This window comes from Convolutriloba macropyga, chromosome 7 (genome assembly GCF_964194025.1).
Source record: "Convolutriloba macropyga chromosome 7, txConMacr16.3, whole genome shotgun sequence".
Lineage (NCBI taxonomy): Eukaryota > Metazoa > Xenacoelomorpha > Acoela > Convolutidae > Convolutriloba > Convolutriloba macropyga.
Window position 1 is genome coordinate 11,206,105 of NC_134474.1, and position 19,195 is coordinate 11,225,299.

At 35.7% G+C, this 19,195-nt stretch overlaps 1 protein-coding gene across 4 annotated transcripts in view; it reads right to left on the reverse strand.

Moving 5' to 3' along the window:
- The window catches only part of LOC142342601 (dynein beta chain, ciliary-like), a 300,993-nt gene that overhangs the window by 124,908 nt on the left and 156,890 nt on the right, over positions 1-19,195 (reverse strand). For all 4 annotated transcript variants that reach the window (XM_075393992.1, XM_075393990.1, XM_075393991.1 and 1 more), the window contains 6 exons: positions 7,598-7,738; positions 6,899-7,120; positions 6,338-6,490; positions 2,670-2,778; positions 1,867-2,045; positions 964-1,089 (listed from right to left, as the gene is read on the reverse strand). In XM_075393992.1, coding sequence (XP_075250107.1) covers positions 964-1,089; positions 1,867-2,045; positions 2,670-2,778; positions 6,338-6,490; positions 6,899-7,120; positions 7,598-7,738 — 930 coding nt within the window. The remainder of the gene's footprint in view (positions 1-963; positions 1,090-1,866; positions 2,046-2,669; positions 2,779-6,337; positions 6,491-6,898; positions 7,121-7,597; positions 7,739-19,195) is intronic.

The following is a 19,195-nucleotide window of genomic DNA, read 5'->3' on the forward strand; positions in this document are numbered from 1 at the left end:
CAAAAATGATATTCGAAATCAAAAACTCAAGACTATTACTCAAGAATTAGGGCATATAAGTTTGGCACTACTTATATGCACACTATTGACCTTTAACTAGTAAATGTTCATAAATTATAAAGTTTCACAAGTGAGTTCAGAAGTCCTTTATTTGAGTGAGGTAAGTCACGCAATTGACCTGAAAGCAGAAATGAGGTCAAGTACATAAATTTTAACTGCAAGGCAATAGAAGTCACTGAAGTCAATTCCAAGAAGTCAATTCCAAGAAGTCAGGTCGTAGGAATCATCGATGGAGACGACGAATTAAAAAAAACCACGAAGTCCCCAAGAATAGCCGCCATCGCTTCGCGGCTTTTAAAAAGACAGCGCCCCAATACAATTCAAATTCTTTGAATAGTAAAAAACCAATGACACCGCAATATAGCTCCGCTCAGCTTACAGCTTCGCAGCTATAAAAAAATATATCAAGACAGGATTGTCAATGCGCATTTGAAGATAGCAAAAATATGGTAGCTATGGTAGCAAAAAGATACGTACCTCAAGAAATTTTAGCCACAAATTATCAGGTAATACTAAACTTCTGCTCTAAGAGCACTTAATGCCCGCTGGGCGCTACCTGTTTATGAGGATGAAAAGTCAAAAGCGTCAGACAAAAATCGGTCAAGCGAAAAATTGCATAAAAAAGACCGACAGGACTAATATAATTGCTAAACATCGTTTGAGAGCTAATAAAAATTATTCGTCATTCATAAATTATGAAATAGATTTAATTTAAATTAATTCTCTGAGAACATGAAATGCTACAATTGAAACATCAAATCTTTCTTTTTAATCTCCTGAATATGTCTTTTTTCTCCTGAATCAAATTTTCATTGGTGTACGTGAAAAAAATGCTGCCCCCCCCCCCCCCCCCCCAATGATTCAAAGTTGACCAAAAACGTAATCAGTAATTAATTTGGAGACCTTTATGAGTTGGGTCTTTCCGCTTCCACTGGCCCCCACCAACATGACTGGGAATCGACACTCGTCCATCAACATGTCCATGAAGTACCTCAGCCTCACTGTCTCCACCGTGTGAACCAACATCGACTAACACAAATATACTCTCAATCACAACTATCCAAATTTAAATCGTTGAATTACCCGTTTCGCCTAACTAATGACAACAGATGCTTGTACCTGATTAGTGCAGAGTTCTCTCATTAAATGACTTGTATAAACCAATTAGATTTCTGGGTTTTTATTCTTACCTGACCAAAGTGGGGAGAATAGAAACATATATTTCATATCTGGGAAACGGAAATGAGCTGTTGAAAATTGATTTATTAAACTGGTGATCTGTTGTTTTATAAACCTAGTCATGGTAACCAAGTTAATTCATTCTGCAACTTAAAAAAAATTGTTTCATCGACTCAAAAGAAAAACGGCAAACACCGATTAGATAAAAATGCGTAATGGTTTTTTATGTGAAATTCACTCACCCGTTTGGCTTCTGAAAGTTTGCAGAAGTCGCAAAAAGTATTTTTTAAAATTGTTTTTCTCCTGGTAAAATTTGAAAAAGCATTTTGTTCAAGTGGGGGGTTTTATTACACTTTTCAATAATTTTCCAGCGCACACCAAAGGTAATCAAGCGACGACCATACTAATTCAATTCGTCATTTTTATCGTTTTTGTATTTTATTCAGAACCAATTAGATTGCTTGGCCATTTGAATCTCATTTCTTCTCATTCGGCTCTAACTGCAAGCTCCCAAATCTATGGTCTCAATTATTGGTTGGTATACAGCAAATATTGGGCCAAAATTCCACGCGAACGGAAAAACAATTCAATTAGGAAATTCAACTACACTTCAATTAGGAATCTTACTTGGATGGGAGTGCCCTCCTGCATCTCAAACGGGGTCACTTTTTCACTCCATGGGGCGAATTTAGGCCAGTTGAACTTGGGTTCATGTCTGGCACTCTTTGGCTCGTAGGGTGCCTCCTCTTTAATGTAATAGTCAAACACAGTGCCCTGCTGTGGAAACTTTATATGCTTGCATTCTCCTATGAAAATTTCAAATTAAAACATGTAAAAGAGGCATCTGATACCAAAAGAAGATGAAGACAAGAGGTCGGTATGGCCAGACCATCCAAGGTGCAACTTGCATATGTCCCCCCCCCCCCCCCCCAAAGTTGAAGTCACTTTTGTCTGGATAAAAATTTTTTTTGTCGGTATGGGACCTCGGCCAGGGATGACAAAGTGTGTAAGAATCTTTCTTTTAATTGGTTAAATTTTTCTTGTTGCGGATTTCATGACCAATGTGCCACCCCCCCCCCCCAAAAAAAAAGTAAAGTGTCACAGTGCAGTAGAACTCTAAAAGTGCAATGAAAGGAGGAAATCTGCAAAAATACTGTCGAAAAATTTTGTTCTATGATTAAGAAAATAATAGATTATTAGATTATAAGAATATAATAGGATAAAAGAATTAATCGAGACCTCTGTCTTGGTCTCGATTGATTCTTTTATCCGTAAGAATCATTTTTGCAAATAAATTTAAGAGTTTTTAAGCAATAGTTTCCATAAAATGCTTTTTTATTGATTTTTTTCAATTGATAATTCTCCTTTATTTTTGGTTCTTGTTAGTTAATAGAACAAGTTAATAGAGATCATCCTGTTAAATATCTGACCTGAGAACCAAATGGAGAACACTTCTCTGTAGTCTTTAACTTGGTCACGTGTCAGCTGAGCCCCGAATGCCCACACACACGCCCACACAAAGTACAGCTCTAGCAGATCCTACAAACAAACAATTTGCGCTCACTAATTTGTTTGACCCAATTTCGTTTGAAAAACTGAAAAGAAAAGTTGTTAAATTGTGATCTTCGAGAAAATGGTCAATTCCAGTCAGCCGAGGTTAAAAATTGTATTCAAATACTGGTTCCCAATAATTAGGCAAGACAATATACCTCCTCTCACTATAAAGAAACTCCTCATTCAGGATATTTGGAAAGTATGATTTGACCAAAAACTCCAGAACTCCCCAGTTTTTTCCAAAGAATAAGTGCCGATTCAAATGGAATGACAGGTCACTGATCAGAAATTTTTCTAGGAAGTGGAATAATTTACCAATTGAAACCCAAAAAAAAACTAAAAATAAATTTAAGAAAAAACTAAGCAGCGAAATGGTCAAACTGCATGGACGTGCATATACTTTTTCTACTGAAGTATAAAGACCAAACTATTCATATATTACGAGGCGATTTTGAAAATGTAAATATTCAACCAAACATTTTTGTTGTGGTTATAACTTTAAATTTACATTTTTGAAGATTAAAAAAAATGCTTATCTGGTAAAATTTAACAGCCAATCCTTCAGCCCATCCCTTTGCATGTTAAGATCTTACATATGACCGACCCCAATTTTTGTCAAAAATTGTCTTTTAACAACTCATGCAACTCGTAAATGATGAATTACATCAATTACGTTCTCACAAATTAATGTTTCATTCACCAAAATTTTTGTAAAAAAAACCACACAAAACAATGTGAGAATAAACACACTTTTCGAATAATAAAATTCAAAAAATAAGTCTTTTTTGCTTTTTCTACACACGTTAAGCTTCACCATTTAACACAACTTATATAGCCTAAACTTTTTCATCAAGTACAAAGAAAAAGTCTAAATTAAACCACAAAAAGGTTTCTTAATTTCCTAAAAGAAACAAAGTACTCTTCTCCCTTCCCTAAAAATCTCAGACAAAACTTTATGCGAACTTTTCATTTTCTATTGAAGAGTCTGAATTCAGTCTTTAGGGCGTCATCTGCCTGCACAGAAGTACTAACAAATGCCTCTGAGTAGCTATCAAAATACAGAACTATGAATGGCAGCACACGACCAAAACGTTTTTTGAGTTTCAGGTAAAACGCGTGAAAGATTTTAAAAGGGAAACTAAAATACTCAGCTTGGCAGATCTTAGAAAAATTGAACAAGAATTGATTATTGCAGTTAGCTCACATTAGGAGCCAGCACGGCTGCCAATAGATTTTTAAATAATATTACGGTATTGTGCGGAACCTTGAGACAATAGCATTGTTCAGTATAATAGGAATCATAATCTTCTATTGGACGCCCTGAAAATTAGCCGACGTGAAAATTAGTCGAAAAAGTCAATATAGGCCAATTGGTAGATTTGATTGCAGAGAGACTGAAAAAAGGCTATGATGCATATTTATCTTACAAGAAAGCCATTGTTCAATCAAACGTTTTGCAGTTTCCAGCCCAAATTAAATTGAGGAATGCAACTCCAATTCAACAAAAACTAAGTCGGCCCCCAGATATTTTAATACCGAAAAGTTGGAGATTAACAAAAACAATAAAAAAAATTGGCTTCAAAAAGAGGGAGGTATTTAAGATTTTGCATAATTCAGACATTTGATATTTTCATCAGATTGAGAAATCTTCTTATAGATGGAACATTTAGCACCACTCCAAAATAATTTCCCAGATTTATGGACACTTTGGAACAGCTGGGAATAACGATGATTGGAAAGTTCCAGGGTTGAGGTTGGACGCTTTCGAGATCAAAAATCACAAGGATTTTACAATTTTTTAAATCTTATAACAAAAATGTTGGCGATACGCAATAATTTTCCTTAAACTGTGTTCCGGCGACATTGCAAACAGACTGCGGTACTGGCATTATTTTTGCTTTGATGATATCTTTCGCGTTTTCGATTCGTTATGGATGCTGGTTCCACTTCGCACATTGCGCTTTTCATAAATTGCAAGAACTGGGCTTTTCACAATCCAGGGCAAAAAAGGTACAAATTTGAAAAAAACTTTTGCTGTGCCACTTTTGCCAAAACACACGATGGTTGCCGCCTTTCAGTTCCAAGAAAGCTACAATTGTAAAAATGCTTCAGAAAAATTCACAGCTCCAATCATTTTTTGTTTATCTTCACGTTTTTGATTGAAGGGAAACGTTTAAAAGAAAAGTTTTTCTGCTTTCATTGGCCGCAAACACTCAGGACTATTAATTATTATGAAGATTGGTAATCACAATGGAATGCAGAAATTCAGCCTTAAACCAGTTTCGTGTTGCTTTGTCAAATCTTGCCAATCAAAGAAGGTGCAAACACCGGCTCAATCTTGTTGAGAAAAACAGGTGAATGAAAAAGCAAAAATGAAGAAAGAAAGACGTAAAGAAAGAAAAAAGAAGAGAAAACAATAACTCGTCTGAAGCATTTGTATATGTGCTTTCCTTTCAGCAATATTCGAATAGTATTTCGGATAAATTTTAAACTCTGAATTTTTTCTCATTTTTTTTCATATTCGATGGCAATCAAATTTTAGACCAATTCTTAAACCAGTCAAAACAAATTTGGCTAATTTTCTCAACATCGTTTCATCATAATGTAATTTACTACAATCTTTTGAATATCCGTTCCCTTGGCGCAAAAATTCCTTGCTGAACTTTTTACATGAACTGATACACGTTTTTTGGAATTAACGAGGTAAAATGGACAGAATGATCCAAGATATTTAGTAGGGGTACTGACTCAAATTGCACGTTTTACCACTTATATTGTCACCTTTTTGTCCACTGTTGGAGCTCAGATTGCATAGGAGGAAAAACAGAAACAGCTTTAAGGGTTAACCCTCTTTTGTGTTTGTTGTTCATTTTATCCCTTTTGTGTTGTCATTGGCCTTTTTCATCTTTTACATCGTAGTAAAAGTCAGAGGTCTAGTTATATTTAAAATTATGGTCGCCAGAAAAAACGAGTAAAGGGAGACTATCAAAGCAACACAAAACAGCGCTCACCAACAAGAGCAGCAGAGAACGCCTTGCTCTCTATAACTCAGCAACACTATGGCAACAGAAACTCACTTGAGCACTAAAAGTTATGTTTCTGCGTCTTGTAATTCATTACAATTCGATAAGTAGAATGCTACGGTATCGTCGTTTGAGCTGCAACTCAACTGTTACTGCCCCAGTTTCTGTGGTTAGGTTATATTCATTTGACGTTCGCCAGCGGCAGATGCCACCTTGCTTTTAAAAAAGAAAATGCTAGAGCTTTAAAAAATTTACAGTTCGTGCCTGTGAAGTAAGAGTATTGCAAAGCAACTGTTTTTTTTTTTGCAAAATTCATACAATACTAAAATCTTGCCTGGAAAAAAACTTGAAACTATACACCCATCTGTTAACACTTTGCAAGACTCCTTCCCATAAGCACAATAACACATTGTTGTCATCAATTCTATAAATACTGAGGTTCAGGTTTCCGCCCTCCATAGTGTGCCGGGATTCAATAATAGTCACGTGCCGAATTTTAACTGAAACTAGAATTTATTTACCTTTGGGTTCGGAGGCTCAACAGGTAAGTTGCGAGTGTTCTTGAGTAGACTGCTCAGTAATTTGATGAGCATCTCGACATGTGCAATGTCAGTGATAGGAGTGACCTTCTTGTAGTTCCTCGCCCTCAACACCTCCAGACACATGTTCACATACTAAAACATAACCACGTTGCCGAAGTTGAGGTCCCACAATGAAATGACCTCTACTCAAACCACATTTGAGATGTCACCGAGGTATCCTATACTCGATTTATATCCTCATAAACAAATCAAGAGCATGAAAATATGAACAATAGTCTGGACGCGCTCCGCTTGAAGGATGCCGGTAGAGGCCAACGGGCGCAGAGGTCATTTAGGTGTGGAACCTCAAGTTTGTTTTAAAGAAATTAAACTCATTTTTAATCATTTTTTGTTCTAAGTGCAAAATACATTTTTTAATTCAGAAACTTCAAAAAAGTACCCGAGCTATATATATTTAAATCTAATGGTTTTCTATTTCCAAGGAAAAGATGAGAAAAAATACGCAGGCAGAGAGGGCACAACAGAAAAACATTCACTAACTTTATCAAATAGTATGGGTAGGTATCCTTTCTCAATAGGCGAATCTCGTGTCTCGATCCAGGAGTCCACCATCGGTTTCCAGCCAACGTCCAGGGCATTTATGAATAGAATTCCCGCTCTGGACACTGTGGCAGGAGTCGCTGTCTTCAGGTGGGAGATTTCAAACATGAGTCTCATTGATGGGTTCAAAGGGATTCGTTCATTAGAGGCGAGGGTCAGCACCTAAACCAGTTGAAATAAGGTCCTTCAATCTATAGCCACCACAATATTACATCCCTTCATTATATGGTTTATTAAAGAGAGATTCAGCGCGCGGGGGGGGGGGGTGGTTAGATGCTCTATGCCCACAAAAGTGACAGTTTATAATGGGAAATATCCGCAAAATTGATTGAACGGCAAAATATTTCATGTACTTTTAATAAAAGCTTGCCATAGATATATTTTCAAAATTTCGCAGAAATAGCGCAAAAAACATTGTCAAGTGTTTGATATGTGTGTCTGTCCCAATCATAAGCTGGTACGGAAAATTTTATCCTTACACCTAACACATTAAAATTTGCTATCAAATGAGGTTCAGTTTCTGGATCACCAAAAACATCACTAAAATTGATTACATCACTAAAATCGCCGTGCGATTGATTGCAGAACACCCCCCCCCCCCTCTCCTCCCATCGGTACTGAAATTACTTGAAATATAACCTTGTTGTCGTCCATAACAGTGTTGAGTGACTCAATCCACATTGGGTCAATGTCTCCATCTAACACAATCCACTTGGGTGCATTTCCCTCTATATTGGCCAATGTCCGCATAATCCACGAAAACTGACCATCAGACCATTCCTGCACAACAAAACTCAATTACATCATTTTTCATTGAATTCAATACGCACAACAAGCATTTGTAAAAAAAGCATTAAAAATAACTGTCAAGAACAAGTTCACTTTCTACAAAAAACACGGCGAAAGACTGTCAAAAACAAAAATTCTCCCGCGAATGTTTAACGTTCATTAAGTGTAACTACCAGGCTCGAATTGGCACATTTATGAGGCGGGAAAATTAACTCGGATTAGAAACTGTGTTAGTAACTGCGAGCTTAAAAAATGGGAGCGAGCATTTCCAATCGGATTTCGCTTCCGCTTTAGCAGTCGCGTCACGTCGGGTAGCTTAGCAATATTTGGAGAAAATATTTAAAAACTGCTGGTCAAAAACTTGTATAAACAAGTACGCAAAACTTCAAATTTAATTGAAATTCGAAATTTCTTGAATGAGTGAAATTTATCTTAAATGCCATATTTCAGCAAAACTCCACTATAGGTCAACACAGCTATTCCACTTTAAACACGGATTTCGATGTCACACAAATTTTCCCGCACGGAGATTTTCAGACCAATTTCATGACAAAAAAATTTATACTCCGCAGGAGCAGGCTATACCCAGACGTTATTTTGCTGTTTCTGACCAAAATTTACCGACTTTTCAACTTTGTGAAAAAAGCGATACTGATAAAAAAAATAAAGTTAAAAACCCAAACAATCAGAAAAAAATTCGTTCAGACAAAAACCTATTACAAAATATTTTCTGAATATCTGTTGCAGTTTTTCATATAAATCTCAAGTAAACGGCAAGCAAAAATTTGGGCGTCATGATTTTACGTTTTTATTCAAATAATGGCTAAAATCTCATCCAAAAGAAGAGACGTAACACAAGCAGCATGATATCAACGCCATAAAAATATCCTGGTGACGGAGATGTGAATAGATTCATTTTTGATTTATTATTTAAATTTTTTAAATTATTTCTTCAATATTGACTAAAAATCAAGGGCTTAGTTACGTTCATCACAAGCCAGCGTTTTGTTATTTTGTTCTAGAACAGCCAACGTTTGAATAGGTTGGAGCTTATTGGCTGAAAAATTGATAAACTAGAGAACAAAACTTAAAATATAAACCCACTAGTGACGGACAAATTCATCTCGAGCAATGCATGCCAATGAAACCAGAAAACCGAAAAATCTGACGTGCCATAATAACATTTCTCACTGCAAGTTGCCCCACAACCCAAAATTGTACAAACGACTTTATGCTTTATGATTCTGTTCTTGTTCAATCACAGAATAAGGATATGACATGTAGTATTGTAAACGGCAATAAAAACTGTTCTAAAAAACATTGCCGCCAAATTGCCGGGTAAAAACCGGCGCTGACGCTCTTGATGGGCCTTGGGACTAAAACAGGATAAGAAAAACATAGCTGGCAGATTGCCGAAAAACAGCCGCAAAAACTTCGTAGATCTGCAGTCTCAAAAACACAGTAAAAAACAGAACATGAAAATGCTTTTCCTTAAATTAAGGATGGCATGTTATTTTTTGTTCTAGAACAGCCAATTTTTGAATAGGTTGGAGCTTATTGGCTGAAAAATTGATAAACTTGAGTACAAAACTTAAAATATAAACCCACTAGTCACGGACAAATTGATCTCGAACAATGCATGCCAATGAAACCAGAAAAAATAACCAAAAAATCTGACGTGCCATAATAACATTTCTCACTGCAAGTTGCCCCACAACTCAAAATTGTACAAACGATTTTATGCTTTATGATTCTGTTCTTGTTCAATCACAGAATAAGGATATGACATGTAGTATTGTAAACGGCAATAAAAACTGTTCTAAAAAACATTGCCGCCAAATTGCCGGGTAAAAACCGGCGCTGACGCTCTTGATGGGCCTTGGGACTAAAACAGGATAAGAAAAACATAGCTGGCAGATTGCCGAAAAACAGCCGCAAAAACTTCGTAGATCTGCAGTCTCAAAAACACAGTAAAAAACAGAACATGAAAATGCTTTTCCTTAAATTAAGGATGGCATGTTATTTTTTGTTCTAGAACAGCCAATTTTTGAATAGGTTGGAGCTTATTGGCTGAAAAATTGATAAACTTGAGTACAAAACTTAAAATATAAACCCACTAGTGACGGACAAATTCATCTCGAGCAATGCATGCCAATGAAACCAGAAAACCGAAAAATCTGACGTGCCATAATAACATTTCTCACTGCAAGTTGCCCCACAACCCAAAATTGTACAAACGACTTTATGCTTTATGATTCTGTTCTTGTTCAATCACAGAATACGGATATGACATGTAGTATTGTAAACGGCAAAAAAAATTGATATAAAAAAACATTGCCGCCAAATTGCCGGGGGAAAACCGGCGCTGACGCTCTTGATGGACCTTGGGACTAAAACAGAATAAGAAAAACATAGCTGGCAGATTGCCAAAAAACAGCCGCAAAAGCTACGTAGATCTGCAGTCTCAAAAACACAGTAAAATACAGACCACAAATTTAGTTTTCCCTAAATTAAGGATGGGATGTTATATTTTGATTAAAATTTGTATAAATTAATGCTGCCTCTATTAGGGGCTCTCAAACAACCTTCATTTAGAGTGCCATACATTCACCTGACCGTATCTCATTGAAGTAACGAAAAGTCAATTCCCAAGTGAGGAAGTCATTTTTGAGAGTGAGGTAAGTCACGTGTGACCGGAAACTTAAACATAAACCGACAAATGTCGGAACAATTGCTCTTGAACGAAAGGCGAGGCTGTGGCTGTTAATTCAGGGTCTGTAGCCTAGATCAATTTTTCTTTATGGGTGCAAAAAATCCTGTCCTCGCCCGGGATTCGAACCACTGACCTCCCGAACCGTGACAGCAACCACTTATAACTGCTCCATCAGAACCTTTTTCCTGCTCTGCTGCAACCAATTTATTTTAGCAACAAGCTTTACTTCGGAGTGAGAGCAATAGAGATCACTCAAAAATGAAGAGCGAAAGCGTGAAAAAGTCACTTGAGAAGTCAGAATGCTCTAGAAGAAAAACGCAAAATTGTCAAGCGAAAATTTTGAATAAAAAAAGACCCACACGTTTACAATATTTGCAATGAACTTCGTTCAAGAACTATTAATCGCGCGAATAAACAAAAAAAATTGGTAACTGAGAGCGAAAAATGACGTCACGCACGCATTTCATTTGAAATTGCATGAACGAATGAACAAAAAGCAGATTTGAAGTGGTTGTGACGTCATAAGGTCGTAACAATAATCTTGACGATGAAAAAGACATAGCCGGAAGAATTTCGGAAACGACTTAAAGAGTCTTCTTTGTGAAAAAATTAACTTTTAAATCAACTGGTTCCTCCTAAAATGACTGCTTACAACAAGAGAAATCAGTCAAAATATTAAGATAAGTTACAGTACTCCTATATACAAAACAGGCAAATTTTTTTGTAAGTAAATTTTTTTGTGAAACATCAAAGTACGCGAGCTGCAGATGTAAAGCCTTGTTAGGCTACCAATAAACCTTTCTGGAAGACAAATATGAATGCTGCCAGAAATGGCCAAAAATTTTGACAAAAATTATCAAGTTCTCTCAATCGAAAACCTATTTTTACAATATAAAAACGGTAATCAAATGGCAACTAAACAAAAGTTGTCGCTTTAACTGTAAAAAATTGCTTCAAATCACAATGAAGGAAAAAAACTCACAAAGTGATTAAAAAAATTAAATCAAATTAATCATGAAAAAGACAGAACAATATTCAGACGCAAAAATCCGTTTTTTAAAAAACCAAGCCCTGAGAACATTCGCTGAAAAAGAGTGTTGTTGAGAAGTTGTAAAATGTTCTAAACAAAGACTTCAGACCAAATTCTTGACAAAAAAAATTATCCTCCGCAGGAGCAGGTTATACCCAGATGTTATTTGGCTGTTTCTGACCAAAATTTACCGACTTTTCAACTTTGTGAAAAAAGCGATACTGATAAAGAAATGAAGTTAAGAACCCAAACAGTCAGGAAAAAAATTCGTTCAAACAAAAACCTATTACAAAATAGTTTCTGAATATCTGTTGCAGTTTTTCATATAAATCTCAAGTAAACGGCAAGCAAAAATTTGGGCGTCATGATTTTACGTTTTTATTCAAATAATGGCTAAAATCTCATCCAAAAAAAGAGACGTAACACAAGCAGCATGATATCAACGCCATAAAAATATCCTGGTGACGGAGATGTGAATAGATTCATTTTTGATTTATTATTTAAATTTTTAAAATTATTTCTTCAATATTGACTAAAAATCAGGGTCTTAGTTACGTTCATCACAAGCCAGCGTTTTGTTTTTTTGTTCTAGAACAGCCAATGTTTGAATAGGTTGGAGCTTATTGGCTGAAAAATTGATAAACTTGAGTACAAAACTTAAAATATAAACCCACTAGTCACGGACAAATTGATCTCGAACAATGCATGCCAATGAAACCAGAAAAAATAACAAAAAAATCTGACGTGCCATAATAACATTTCTCACTGCAAGTTGCCCCACAACTCAAAATTGTACAAACGATTTTATGCTTTATGATTCTGTTCTTGTTCAATCACAGAATAAGGATATGACATGTAGTATTGTAAACGGCAATAAAAACTGTTCTAAAAAACATTGCCGCCAAATTGCCGGGTAAAAACCGGCGCTGACGCTCTTGATGGGCCTTGGGACTAAAACAGGATAAGAAAAACATAGCTGGCAGATTGCCGAAAAACAGCCGCAAAAACTTCGTAGATCTGCAGTCTCAAAAACACAGTAAAAAACAGAACATGAAAATGCTTTTCCTTAAATTAAGGATGGCATGTTATTTTTTGTTCTAGAACAGCCAATTTTTGAATAGGTTGGAGCTTATTGGCTGAAAAATTGATAAACTTGAGTACAAAACTTAAAATATAAACCCACTAGTCACGGACAAATTGATCTCGAACAATGCATGCCAATGAAACCAGAAAAAATAACCAAAAAATCTGACGTGCCATAATAACATTTCTCACTGCAAGTTGCCCCACAACTCAAAATTGTACAAACGATTTTATGCTTTATGATTCTGTTCTTGTTCAATCACAGAATAAGGATATGACATGTAGTATTGTAAACGGCAATAAAAACTGTTCTAAAAAACATTGCCGCCAAATTGCCGGGTAAAAACCGGCGCTGACGCTCTTGATGGGCCTTGGGACTAAAACAGGATAAGAAAAACATAGCTGGCAGATTGCCGAAAAACAGCCGCAAAAACTTCGTAGATCTGCAGTCTCAAAAACACAGTAAAAAACAGAACATGAAAATGCTTTTCCTTAAATTAAGGATGGCATGTTATTTTTTGATTAAAATTTGTATAAGGTAATGCAGCCTCTATTAGCGGCTCTCAAATAACCTTCATTTAGAGTGCCATACATTCACTTGAACGTATCTCATTGAATTAACGAAAAGTCAATTTCAAAGTGAGGAAGTCATTATTGAGAGTGAGGTAAGTCACGTGTGACCAAAAACTTAAACATAAACCGACAAATGTCGGAAAAATTGCTCTTGTACGACAGGCGAGGCTGTGGCTGTTAATTCAGGCTCTCTAGCCTAGAATAATTTTTCTTTATTGGTGCAAAAAATCCTGTCCTCGCCCGGGATTCGAACCACTGACCTCCCGAAACGTGACACCAACCACTTATGACCGCTCCACCAGAACCTTATTCTTGCTCTGCTGCAACCAAATTATTTTAACAACAAGCTTTACTTCGCACAAAAAGAAGAGCGAAAGCGTGAAAAAGTCACTTGAGAAGTCAAAGAATGTTCTAGAAGGAAAGCGCAAAATTGTCAAGCGAAAAATTTGAATAAAGACACACACGTTTACAAAATGACATCACGCACGCACTTCAGTTGAAATTGCATGAAAGAATGAACAAAAAGCAGGTTTGAAGTGGTTGTGACGTCATAATATTGTAACAAAAATCTTGACGATGAAATAAAAAGACATAGCCGGATGAATTTCCGAAACGACTTAAAGAGTCTTCTTCGTGAACAAATTAACTTTTATATTAACTGGTTCCTCCTAAATTGACTGCTTACAACAAGAGAAATCAGTCAAAATAATAAGATAAGTTACAGTATTCCTATATACAGAACAGGCAAATTTTTTTGTAAATTTTTTTGTAAAACATCAAAGTACGCGAGCTGCAAATGTAAAGCCTTGTTAGGCTACCAATAAACCTCTCTGGAAGACAAATATGAATGCTGCCAGAAATGGCCAAAAATTGTCACAAAAATTATCAAGTTCTCTCAATCGAAAACCTATTTTTAAATAAACAAAAGTTGTCGCTTTAACTGTAAGAATAAGTTATCGCTTCAAATCACAATGAAGGCAAGAAAACTAAAAAAGTGATTAAAAAATTAAATCAAATTAATCATGAAAAAGACAGAACAATATTCAGACGCAAAAATTCGTATTTTAAAAAACCAAGCCCTAAGAACATTCGCTGAAAAAGATTGTTGTTCAGAATTTGTAAAAGTGGAGTAAGCACAGCCTCAAGGCCATATAAAACTTATTGCAAACAAAAAACTAGGAAATTCAACGGAAAAAGACAAAAATTATCAGTTCAAATTGATAAATTTCATTTTAAAAAGTCAGAGGTAATAAAACTGCAAGTCTTAGGACAATGTAAGAAACATGCTAGGTTGTGGAGAATACATTGTGAAGACGATAAAAAAAATTCAATTTCTGAAAAATCAAAAAATTAAATTTGAAATTCATTAAAAATCAAAATGAAATGAGGTGGAAAAAAATATAGATTTTTTGTTAGTAAGCCATCGAAGTTTAAGAACATTACATAGCCATTAAATTACATACACTACAATTTTTGGCCAGTTCCTGTCTCAGAAAAAGTTAAAACATCTCAATTGCGTAATATTAAAACAAGTTATCGCCAATAACTTGTTAAAAAGTTATCGCCAATAACAACTCAATTAGCAACAAAACGAACACAAAAACATCGACGTTGCACCAAAGGCTTTTTGTTGTAAATAAAATCAAAGTACAAACAAACAGTACAAATAAACTTAGACAGAAACCGCCAAAATCGTATTAGTATGTGTACAATTATATAAAACAAAAACACTTCACGTCAAAAAGTGGCACCCAGTTCAGAAAATGTCAAAAAAAATATTTCTCGGAGAGCCAAAAATGTCCGCTCCAAGAGCCAAAAATGAAGGAATTTAAAAAGCCAAGAATTGACGAAAAATAGAAAAATGTGGGCAAATTTTGCACTTGAAATGCAATATTAAGCTCTCAGAAACACTGTGGTACTGCAAATTCGAGCGGCATCGATCAAGATTTACTTCTACCCAAAACCAATTTACAAAAAACTTGGGCTAAAAGGACAAAAATACGGCCAAAAGCTGTCATCTATATGCGCCAAACTCTCAAAAACACTTTTCAAAAAGTCATTCACTGAATGCAGCGCATGAACAAAGAACTTCTCTCGCTCAGAAAAAATTAGTTCACACGGCAATTTTACTCACTTTGACTATTAGGTCAAAACACCGCCTGAACAAATAGTACTTCAGGTTAAAAAAACCTTAAGAAAACCAATACTCCTCTTCGAGTCATAACAAAACCAAGAGAAGGCCAATAATAGCCCCAGCTATCGCTGTAGGGCTATTAAAAAAGAAGAGATAGAAATTGTCAGAATTTTTCAGAAGTGTCAAAAAAGTGTCAATACCTAGTTCAGCATCTAAACAAAGGTTTTAAGTTTAATACTAATGCCAGCAAGCAGGTACTCGCTCTAAAGAATTTTGATCGGTTTATCCCGCATCTTTTGGTTTTGCCCTTTCGACATTGACCTATTCAATACATCGCGTATTTAAATGCGTGATAGAATTTAAAGTCCCTTAAGTTGAAATAGTGAGTGAGGCAAGTCACAAGTCAAACGTGAAAATCCTGACTTATGTAGAACGAAAAACGTGATCAAATGATAAAGCGAATTGAAAAAAAATGGAGAGCGCCTAAAAATAGCTGCTGAGAGGCTGACGGGGCGCATTAAACAAATACAAAGGGGTCCACGAACGTAATTAAAACATAACCGCCAAACGTCGGGCAAATTGCTCTCCAACGGCGGCGAGCGGTTGGCTTCGTCAGTAAAAAACCGCGGTTCTGAGGCTAACTTTAGCTTATTTGGGAGGGGGGTGATGGTCAACTCTAAAAACCGCCCTTCACACCGTAAGTATAAGTTTCCAAAACTGTTTCTGTTAATCGCATACTAAGAGACTAGGGAGCAGAAAGGCTCCAACAGAACTTAAGGCCCGCTGGGCGTTACCAGTTTATCCTATTCGTGAGGACGAAGTCAAATGGGCAAGACAAAAAATCGCAAAAGTCAAATGGGCAAAACAAGCAACAAATCGGATAAATACCAACAGGACGAATACAATTGCTACAAACTTCGTTTCGGAGCCATTAAACACAACAAAAATCAACAATTGACACCATACAAATATTTTTCAATGACTAAACAGTAGAACTAGACCTAGAATGGACTATGACTGGATTGGGATAAACACTTAGAAAAATCAGAAAAATCACATTTAAAAATTAAGAAATCAATGTCAAAATTCCGCATGTGACCAAAGAACCACTAATGGGAAAGCAAATTTTTCTTATCTCACACACCATTATCTCACTCCACTACGAAATTAGAGCAAAGAAAAACCACTTGCTTTTTCGCTCCACTTCTTGTCTCGGCGTGGACAAAATGATTGGTTCAATTTGACTTCAAAAATCGTGCAAATGTGTGAACCGATCTTTAAAAAAAGACAGCGCCCCAATACAATTCAAATTTCCATTGAAAAAATTTTATTTGGTTATAATAAACTATTATAATAATCTGAAAAAAAGCACGTAAATAAATTAGATAAAAAAGACTAACCTTGGTTAAAATAGACATATAAATTACCTAATGCAATCAATTCTCGTTGACTAAAACAAGCTAAGAAAAAAAAGACGTTCTAATCTAAGATTATGAAGAATTCGACAACAACTAATGCAGCTCAACATTACCGATAAGAGGCATCAAAAAGCAGATTAATTGAAAGACGGCTTGAAAAAATCTAAAAAAGCAAACTGACAAAATTGACCTTAAATGGCACCTGAAAGTCTACTAATTGGTTAGAGTGGTCAAAATTGATCATAAACGCACAATACATTTAGAAAAAGTTAAAATCAGAAAGTTTTATAACTACAGCACTTGCTCAAAAATTTTGTTCAGTTTGCAGTTTTTTCAGACTTTTTTCTCGGGCTTTCTCAGAATTATGATTCAAAACTGTTCGTTACCCTGTTTTCGATTTTCGGCAGACTATTTGACCAAAATACTCGCTTCCACGTGGGATCGATACTTTCACATCCTTTTTCACTGAGACATCACCGATAAAAAGAACACCAATGCTCACCATATCCCTTCAAATTGTAAAAAGCTTACCATAATAATTCTCCGAAGTTTAAAAAAGTTTATACATGTCTCTCCGTTTTGCCTTCAATACTGTTTAATTTAAGTTATTTGAAAATGCTGAATCTGTGCACTCATTTGTAGGTAAAAACAACTTTGTTCCTATTTTTCACCCCTATTCATTTAACCCCCTATCATTTATGCCCGATTTATTCACCCCTGTATCATATAAGTTTAACCCCTCTATCATTTCACCCCGATTTTAATCCTTCTATAAAATAAGGATTATTAAATTCATCATAGCAATATATTCATTTGGCCATGCATCGCGGGCCATGGCCATGCCTCAGCGGCCTGTGGGAATTGATATGAAACTATCACAACCGAACGTTGGATTAATTTATCCAGTTAATTATGACAATATATGCCTTTAATGTCGACTGCTAATTGGCGGGATGAAACGATAGAGGGTCGAAATGATAGAGGCCCCAGACGAACTCCAACGGTCATCTTGTAAGATCTTGCAAGATTCTTGCAAACAACGTTTATCTTGCAAGAATCTTGCAAGATAACCGTCACAAAAATTTAGAAGTTTTAAACTTGAAAACAATCAAAAACGTTGATTTAACGTTTTGCGTAGCGATAAAACAACCTTTTTACTGATTGAATATGTACATGGTGAAAAAAGCCTTTTCACTGATTCCAGTCACATTTAATCATAAATAGTGTTCAAATACCATGAAAAATAATCAAAAATAAAATAAGGTTTTTTTGTTGATTGAAGGTGTACATGTCGCAAGATCTTGCACGATAACCGTCCAATTTTGACTGGTGGGGGGGGGAGGTTAAATGATACAGGGTTGAATAAATCGGGGTTAAATGATAGGGGGTTAAATGAATAGGGGTGAAAGGAAGTAGAACCAAAAACAACACTCCATACTCATACTTAAGCTCCTAATTACCCCTATGAACTACATGTACGTACACGAATTCAAGCGTATTTACAAATTTGGAAGCTAGAAAATGTACGTGAAAGACGAGTATAACGTGAAATCTGGTTACACAAGAAGAGTGACATGTACAGATGCCATAATTGCTTACGAGTAATTTTAAGTGTAGTTTACAAACCTATAAGTATTATTCACAACCCCCGCAGAGACCCCCACTAGAGCGAGAGAAACAAGTTACCAATTTTTCGTCATATAGACAGTAAAGTTACTGTTGTTGGGCACACTTTTTGTCACTTTTGAATGGTATCATACAAAATTCTAGTACCACTGAACTATTTTTTCTGCTCAAGACAGGAGTTGCAGATGGACTACCATCAGAAAAATTATTCTGCTTTTCGTTGATGCACTAATCTTTGTTATTACAAACAAAGCGTCATCCCATACCAAATTTTAAATTTTTGAAGCATTTTAATTCATCTGCTCAACCCATTTCTTAAAAGTAGATTTATATCTTCCTAGTCTAATACGACGGCTATCTTGCAAGAATCTTGCAAGAGTCTTGTAAGATTACGCACCATCTTGCAAGATCTTGAAGGCAGAAGTGATATTTAAGTGAAGGCATAAGTGATTCATTAAAAAAGTTTCTGACTGCTTAACAGCTCCTTTACAACTCTTGTTTAACAGATGCATAGAACTTGGACAATACCCAGAGAGTTTGAAAATAGCAAAAGTTATACCATTCTTCAAAAATGGAAATAAAGATGACCCATCAAATTTCAGGCCCATCTCGTTGCTACCAATTATAGGGAAAGTCTTTGAGCGGATTATATTTGATCGAATTCAAAACTACCTAAACGTTTTCGAAATTCTCTCAGATTCACAATTTGGCTTCAGGCACGGGAAGAGCACAGTCGATGCCATTGCAACCTTAATAGAGGAAATAAGATCAAATCTCCACAACAACAGTGAAAAAACCAAATGCACCTTTCTAGACTTAAAGAAAGCTTTTGATACTGTCGATCACAAGATTTTACTGCAAAAGTGTTATA